At 29.4% G+C, this 8,891-nt stretch overlaps 1 protein-coding gene across 3 annotated transcripts; it reads left to right on the top strand.

Moving 5' to 3' along the window:
- The first annotated feature begins 1,262 nt into the window (after positions 1-1,262).
- On the top strand, positions 1,263-7,865 carry LOC130959605 (uncharacterized). 3 transcript variants are annotated; one of them, XM_057885308.1, is made up of 7 exons: positions 1,263-1,445; positions 1,529-1,593; positions 2,458-2,591; positions 3,044-3,078; positions 3,477-3,548; positions 6,964-7,062; positions 7,319-7,865. In XM_057885308.1, the coding sequence occupies exons 1-7, from the start codon at positions 1,382-1,384 to the stop codon at positions 7,483-7,485; spliced, it is 636 nt and encodes a 211-aa protein (XP_057741291.1). In that variant the 5' UTR covers positions 1,263-1,381; the 3' UTR covers positions 7,486-7,865. The 3 variants fall into 3 exon arrangements, with proteins under 3 accessions (XP_057741291.1, XP_057741290.1, XP_057741289.1); XM_057885307.1 differs by having other exon boundaries at positions 2,936-3,078; positions 7,322-7,865; XM_057885306.1 differs by having other exon boundaries at positions 2,936-3,078.
- The last annotated feature ends 1,026 nt before the right edge of the window (positions 7,866-8,891 follow it).

Raw genomic sequence — 8,891 nt, 5'->3', positions numbered from 1 at the left:
TTTAGAAAATGATAATGATATTTTAATATTTTATTGATATTAAAATATAAATTAATTTTTTAATTGTTTTCAATATCTTATTTTAATTATATAAAGTATTTAAAATATTTTATTTTAATAAATAATATATATTACTTATAAATTTATTTCAAAAATATATGTTAAAAATAAAATTGGATACACTCACATGTAATGATATTTAAGTGTGTCTAAATATATCAAAAAAAATTTATTATTTATTAAGACACAATTAGATACAACAAACATACATATTAGAGAAATGTTATATCCAAATGTATCTAACACACAGATACAATAACTTAATAAAATATCCATACTTCATAAATTTTAAATAATTCTTGAAAAAGTGTCTAATCCAAATCAACAAAAGAATAAAAAAGCTATTTGATTTTCAGAGTTCTAACAATTTAAAAACCTATACAACAAAAATGGGTATGAATGACATGTCAATATTTTTTGAAAAATTAAATGTCTCTTTTGATTATCTTCATAATGTCATGCCAACTGAAAATTTTAATAAGTAAATAATAGATATGGTCTTACAAAAAATTATGTATAATGTATTGTATATTGTATATTGTTTAAAAAGAATATTTACAATATAATTTAAATTTATTTAAAAAATAAAGTTAACAATATAATTTTTATTTTTTAATTTAATCTAATTTTATTCAGAATAATTACATTACTATCTATAGGATTTTTTATTTTTATAAATTAAATAAATATAATAATTATCGAAATAAATAATTTTAAAAATATTTATCGAAATAAATACTCATTTCTTATCTCGTTTACACGGTAAACGAGATAATTTTACATGTATATCTCGTTTACAGTATAAACGAGATACATGTATTTTTAAAAAAAATTAAAATAATAAAAAATATTAATAATATCAACAATCTAAACTTTTAGCATGTAATTAGTACATAAAAAAATTGGTAGAAGAGATTAACATGAATATATTTGATCAATTAGTACTCAAAAATGATGATGGGATGGTCAGAAGAGAATTGAAACGGTTGTCTTTCACGTTATTTTTCACTATTCACGTACAGATATCGCAGAGATACATATAAAATTATCTCGTTTAAACAAGATAAAAGAGGAATATTTATTTCGGTAAATATTTTTAAATTATTTATTTTGGTAATTATTATAATTAATTTATTTATTAAAATAAAAAACCCCTATTTGTATTGTATCATGTTGTAAAAAAGAAAAACATAAAGGTGAAATCTAAATCCTGCCTAGCTAGTTCACCAAAAAAAAAAAAAAAAATCCTGCCTAGCTATGATACCTATGTGTTGGTGCTAATTGTTCCACTCACAGATCGGCGTTGGCAACTAACAAACAAATGGAAATTGCTCTCTTCTCTCCATCGTCACTCTTCTCCGAAGAAGATGATCACACTGCTACTCGTACTCTCTCTCTCTCACCCGTCAATTTACGTGACAATTGCATTGCACTCCCTAATCGAGTATTATGTTTTTCCTGAATGCAGGGGAGGAAGGAATATCAGAGACTCAGGAAACCTACGTTGAGAGGAAGCACCAGTTTCCTGGAATGGTAAGGTATAAGTATGAAACTTTTCTTCTCTGGGAATGTTTAACCAGTGTTTTAGGGTTTAGGGCACTGTCTAGCAAAGCCCTTCAAAATTGCTTTGGTTACTTTGAGTTTCTTGTTGCTAGAGCAGCTATCACATTCTAATTAATACTAGTGTTTCCTTAGTCCACTTGATTCAGCACATATGACAGTTTTAAATAAGATCTTAGGTTTGAGTATTCTCAATGAAATTGACTATGCTAACCGCTAGGAGAGTTTTGTAAGCCTAATGGAATTTCAATATTAATGGTTACACCAAAAAATGCTATGACCTTGCCATGGTAATGAGGAAGAATTGCTTTAATGGAAAGTTGGAATTCAGCTTGATGTGTGTTGGAAGGGTGTAAATTGAGAATGAAGTGTTATACTGTGCAAAAGATGAAAATGTTTATATCTGGTGAATCTCGATGCTCAGTTAACAGGGAATCAGGATGATGTAACCATGTCAGGTCTTCGTAATCTTGGAAAGAGCCACTGTTTACTTGGATAATCTCAGTGTCACATTGTTGTACCTTTCTTTTCAGGCTAGTTGGCCTAGTGTTTGAGAGAGATTAGATGTTCTTGGTTGGGAACTTGGGATGGGAAAAGGTTAGTAAAAGTTGTCATGATTAGGTTTCTATGTGTTACGAAGTTCTAGTCTCCTGAATTAGGCAACTGTAATGTCAACTGTCAAAAGTTACCATTACATGCTTGCAATATTATGGTTCTAGAATTTTGTTACAAAAGGAATACGGCAAATGTAATATTTCTGTCACCACGTTAACTGTAACTATTTTGTTAGCATTAGCTTGCATTGTGCTGGTCTGAGGTGCTTTAACTTTTATCCAGGAGTTGGTTGTCCGAGAATTTTCCTTTCATCAACTGAATGCAAATTTACTCTGGCCAGGGACATTTGCATTTGCAGAATGGCTAGTTCAGAACAGATCATGCATTGAAGGACGTCGTGCCATCGAGTTGGGAAGGTAGTTCAATTACTTGGATTTACTTATTTGTTTAATGCTGTAGTTATACTCAACGTGTAGAAATCTTGCTCAAAATGTTCATTGTCAAGTGGTCTTGACTTGATCTTGTTATGTTAGCAATAATCTCTACATTTGTCCATAATCACTCTTGGTTGTACTATTTTCTTTTCTAATAAGATGATTTACTGCCATCATTATGGAAATGTAATTCTATGATCATAATGACAGAGGTATGTTCCTTGTTGGGGTCTGGGGATTAAATTTATGGAACAAATTATACACTAAAGAGCTTGTGATTATCATCCTTCTTTTGGGGCTCATGTTGCTTTTCTATTGAATTTTAGTGGCACAGGTGCTTTGGCTATATTTCTCCGAAAAATGTATAATCTTGATATTACCACTTCAGACTATGCTGATCAAGAAATAGAGGATAACATAGCTCACAATTGCAGGTCAAATGAAATACATGTCATTCCACACATAAAGCGTGAGTCATCTTTAGTTTTTAGCTACCGAGAAGGATTTCATTTAGTTCTCCTATCAATTGTAGTTTAGGTTCTTAAGTGTGATAAACAAGTATCTGTTATGCAATCTTTATCACCATGTAGTTAGCATAACTTGATCCATATGAAGAGAGATCAAAACGTGCTTGATACCTCTTGCCATCTCCTTCATGTGGATGATATGTTTTCTTGATCATCAAACCTGAAAGCACTTGAAATTCCGTTCTTTCAATCTTTAGAAGTGAGAACCTGTATATACTATGTTAATTAAAATTTCTGGGTCATTGTCAAATTTGATTTTTTTTTTCACAAGTTTTTTGGCATACCATTTAATACTCATTTAGTTGCTCTTAAAGAAATACTAATTTGCTTGTGTTTATAGATACTTGGGGAGAAAAGTTTCCAAATACTGATCCTGACTGGGATCTGATCATTGCTAGTGATATCTTATTGTGTAAGATTCTCTCCTCCCTCTTGTTTATTTTTTCTTTCTTTTTATTTTTGATTTTATATAAAATATTACTTCATTGAAATAGTGAAATTTAGCCATTATGGAGTATAGCTCAAGAATTAGTTGATACACAAGGCGGATAATGAAAACTTCTGTTTTCAGCAATAATTAATAAACATGTAAATTAGAACCCTGGAAGCACAGATACAACATATAATAATATATATGCTAAAAAATGATATATAATTGATATAGATATATTTGCATAAATAGGTGCAATTATTAAAAATAGAAATCTCGTCTTCTCCAACTTTGTCATCTACGAACACTATAGCTTCAAGGTCAATCCAATGAATTTGAAATTTTGCAAAGGTCAAAACTGCTATCATCCATTATAATGTCCCACATATTGGAAGCTCTTTGTATATAGTTTTCACTTCTCCTTGATAGGAGTCAAAGATTAGTATATACCCAATCTTAGGCATTTAATTAATCTCCTTTTGGAATGAATATGTGATCCAATTCGTTTAAGCATAAGAAAAACTCGGTTGCATAAGAAGCTTCGGTCCTAGCTTTTGAAGAGGGGCAATAGATCCATAGTTCACCACCAAAATATTGAGTCTAATTCCCATCTATCTCCAATTGAACCAAAGTTGGAAAATACATATGAGAACCTTGAGAGAATTTAGTAGCAACTTTTTTCCTTACCCTTGTTCCTCTCTGTAGAGACCTATTCATTTTGATGAGGGGCAACTCTATGTGGAACTCCTTGAAACCACTTTGCATTATAGCATTATAGTATCCATGCAAATTAAAATGAATATATATATATATATACACACACGCACACTAAAATTTAATAATTTAATTAACTAGAAGCTTAATTTGGTTTAGAATGATCCATACAATGGAATGGGGTATTGCTCTTAGTTCATCTATCAAAGTGTATGCAATAAACAATTTGTAAAATGTTGGATACTTCTATCTTTTCTTTCTTTGATGCCTATAAATAGGTGATGTTTCCTTTCCTATCAATGTACCACATATCATATACCAAATGAAGAGTGAGAGCATCAATGTTGCACTTAGAGGCATATCGTAGATTGGAGCTACGAATTAATTATGTAGTCAATTTTTTCCAACCATAAATCATCTAGGATGAAGCCTTTATAGTTGCAATTTTATATTGATCCTCTCTTTTAAGTGTTCTAGCCTAAACACCATTTCTTGCAAAGTTTGTTCTGTAGTTTGACCCTTTTCAACATCTCTATGATCGATGCAAATCATGTCTTAGCAATGGGAAGAAGTTTTAGTATCACGTGCACATTAAAGATGACATATCTCATTGAATGGTTCATGATAAAAATACTATAAATGAGACATCATTCAACATCTGTAATTTCATTTTCTCTATGTTCTTTGTAGCACATATTTTTCAAGGCTAAATTCGAAGTGTGCACAACACAAGGAGTTCAAAATATATGAGCAACCAACAACTAGCAAATTTACATATAGAAGCATTATCAGTTATGAGTTGTAAAACATTCTAAACTCCTACCTCAATGAGTGCTTCTTTAATAACTGAGCTATATAATGTCTATCTTACATTCCATAGTGCCATCAATATACTTCAAGAAAATAAGACTTTCACCTGCCGACATAAAATTGATCAAAGGCCTTTTGTGAATTAATCTATACATCAACAACAATGCTAACTCCTTCTAAAATCCACAAGCTTTTAATTGATTGAAGCATTCTTTCAATATTTTTGTTTTCTCCGCCGCCATCCTTGTTCGACGTTGTTGCAAAAGAAAGTAAATGTTCAAAGAATGCTTCAATAAATTAAAATTTGTGGAGTTTAAAAGGTGTTAGCATTGTTTCTAATGGGTGAACCGAATCTCAAAAGGACCTCTCAGCAATTTTATAGCGACAATTGTGGAAGGTCTTCTTTGTTGATGACACTGTGGAATACAAAGATAGGTACTCTATCACTCTCGTGTAAAGAAGTAATCATCAAGGTAAGAATTCAAAATGTTGTGCAACTCAATCGATAATGCTTCTGTTTGTCAAGATGCTAAGTTTCTAGTTGAAGAAGATTATTCTCATATTCTTTGGACTTTCTGTGCGGTGCATATAATGAATTTAGTCTTAAGAATGTATTTGTTGCAAAGTATATTAAGAGGAATCAAGTTTACATATCATGAGTTTTGTTAGATCATAGACATACATCACGATGTCTGATTTATTATAAATTTTTTCATGAATTTTCCAATGAGATTGGTCATCTCTCATGTATTTCTGCTGCTGAAGTTTCTTGCATTGGTGATGTTGAAAAGTTTCAAACTCATGAAACAAGTTCTGTAAAAAAATTGTGATTCAAGCCAACAGGGGAACACTTGTAGAAAAGATGATCAACAAAAAATTGCAATGATAAAAAATCTTCACTTTAGATTTACTAGGTTGGAAAAAAAAATGATTACACAATCAATTCACATATCCATTGTCCAATTGATGAGATGGAAATCTATGACACAAATACTTGTATTCTGTATTTGGTATATGATATATGGGACAATGGTAAAAAAATGGTGAAAGTGAATATATATCAGCTTGAAAGAAAGAAAAACAAACAAGTACTCAACATATTACAAAGTGATTTATCCTAAACTTATTGACTTATGAACTAAAAGCATGACCCTGTTTCATTGATGGCTCATGCTTTGAGCTTGAAGTAAATATGGTTCATTAATTTGTTACCTACTCAATTATATATAATATAACATGTATTAATTTTAATTTGCATAGACCTTATTGTGTATGGTGGTTTCAAGGATATCTAAACAAAGTTGCATCTAGTCAAGAAGGAGAATTTTTTTTAGAAAGGAAGAAGTGTTTAAAATGATGTTTTATTGATTTTAGGAAAGGAAGAAAATTGCTATTGAATCCTGGAATTTTTCTTTAGCTGCATATATCAATCTTGATCCAATTGAAGATATATTGGAAATAGAGCCATTACTGACATGGTTGAACTGTGGATTTTCTGCTTCTCTCCTTAATGCTAGTGCATTATGTTAAAAGACTATATTATGCATGTATAATATTGTTTACATGTTTTTTTCCTTCCTTAGCCGACCCCACCTAGAGGGACAAAGCTTTGTTGTTGTTGTTTTTTTTTTCCTTCCTTACATGCCCCAGCCCAGTGTGTCTTATATTTTTACATTTTTACGAAATTGCCATGTCCCAATATCCATGTTGCATGTTATATTCATGCTTCCTAGCAGAGTTCCATGAGTTTTCATCATTTCATGAAATATCAAGATTGGTAACTCTCAAACTAACATAGATCTAATTTAGAATTGTTTTATATCGTTTACAAAATATCATGAAATATGTTTCTCACAATTCTAAATGCTTGCAGATGTTAAACAGTATGCAAATTTGATACAAACCATTTCATTTCTTCTCAAGTGTTACAAGCCAAGGGATAGGAAAGTGGTTCCTCCACCAGGGAATGATGGTATCATGCTGTTGACACTTTCAATCAACTTGAGTTATTCAAAATGAGAAATTCTTGCATGCTCCCGGATTACATTTAATGCGTGCTCTAGTAACATTCACAATCACTCATTTTCAAAATTACATCTACAAGGTAGTAGAATATCAAGAATGTGGTTATGAATGTTCTGAGAACATGCATTAATTATGTTTTAGGAGCACAAAGTTTTTCTCCTTCAAAATTTCCTTTATTATGGAGTCTCGAATACTTGTGCTAGCAGGGGGTATAGTGTTACCGTGGCCAGCCTTTTTAATGAGCTGGAGACGTCGAATCGGGAAGGAAGATGAACAGCTTTTCTTCAATGGTTGCGAGAAGGCAGGTTTGGATGTGCAGCATCTCGGATCCCGTGTATATTGCATCAAGCCTATAGGTAATGATGGATGAAAAGCAAAAGTGTGATTAAAGAAACAAGTAGTAAAGCATGCTGAGGAACACATTGAGGTGGGAAGTTGGAAGGTTGGACCCTTAACAAAGTTTCCTGTGGTCATAGTGAGGTTTTTGTAGTTTAATTTGCACACCTAGTTTGTGTTAACAATTTTGAAGTTTAGCTTAAGCTGAGAGTAAATCGTGTCACAGTTTATGGCTTGTCTAATTGTCATGTTCTTAGTTTTAGTTGCCATTGTTAAGATTATGTTATCCTTCCTCTTCTTTTTTGTTGCATTATGGCCAAGTTCGTATTCTGTCGACAATGAGTCATGAGACGTAAAACATATTTGGCGGTGACAACATATGTGGGTCTAAGCATAGTTTTCCTTGGTATTTTCTATCCATTCAAAGTTTGTTTGGGTATTGTTAAATTGATAAAAAATATCTTTTTTAATGAAATAAGATCTTTTTTTTTTATAGTGTGTTTGGTAAATTTTTAACAGTAAAAGTAAAAGTAAAAGTACTAAAAAAATAAATTTTTTTTTGAAAAGTTATAATTTATATTTTTTTAAAAGATTTTTTTCTTAAAAAAAGTATTTTTATTTTATTTTATTCAAATATAATTAATAGATAAAAAAAATTTTTTACATGAGATATTTAAACATAAAATCATTTTTATTTTTATAAAAAATTTTTTAAAAAAATATTATTATTTATTTTTTTTTTGAGAATGACGTTCAAACAAATGCAAAATAAGAAAACAAATTTATCCATGTATTTTGTAACACTTTAACATTCTATTTTGTATTTGATAAATAAAAAAGGTTATTAAGATGTATTCGTAGTTTTTGAAAATTAAAAATTCCTTTAAAAATATCTAAGGAAATAGTTTTAAAGTTAATTTATGTTTATCAAAAGGAAAATCTACTAAAATTGGATCTGATTTTTTAAAATGTTAACAAAAATATTAACAAAACTAATATTTTTTATAATAATAAAAATATCTTTAAAATATTATAAAATTTGACAAAAAAAAATTGTCATCATTAATTTTTTTAAAAGCTTATTCAAATAAGTACTTAATTTATTGAAAAATGATGTTGGTTTAGAGTTTAAGAAATTATTTTTTCTAAATATTTTTAAAAAAATAAAAATAATTTGAATTTTGAATATTTTATGTAAAAATATTTTTTTTATCAATTATATTTGGTAACAATAATATAAAAATATTTTTTATTTATTATGTTTTAAAATATTTTTTAAATAAAAAGATTAAAAAAAAACGTAAATTATAACTTTAAAAAATTATTTTTTAATATTTTTAATTTTACTATAAAAATTTATCAAATGCATTAAAAAATAAAAAAATTTAACAACCTAATAACACCTAAATAAATTTTAACCCTCGTTAATTAAGGGGAAAA

The sequence above is a fragment of the Arachis stenosperma genome, chromosome 2 (assembly GCF_014773155.1).
Source record: "Arachis stenosperma cultivar V10309 chromosome 2, arast.V10309.gnm1.PFL2, whole genome shotgun sequence".
NCBI classification, from domain to species: Eukaryota; Viridiplantae; Streptophyta; class Magnoliopsida; order Fabales; family Fabaceae; genus Arachis; species Arachis stenosperma.
The sequence above is the reverse complement of the archived record's forward strand: the minus strand, read 5'-3'. Positions and strand labels throughout refer to the sequence as shown.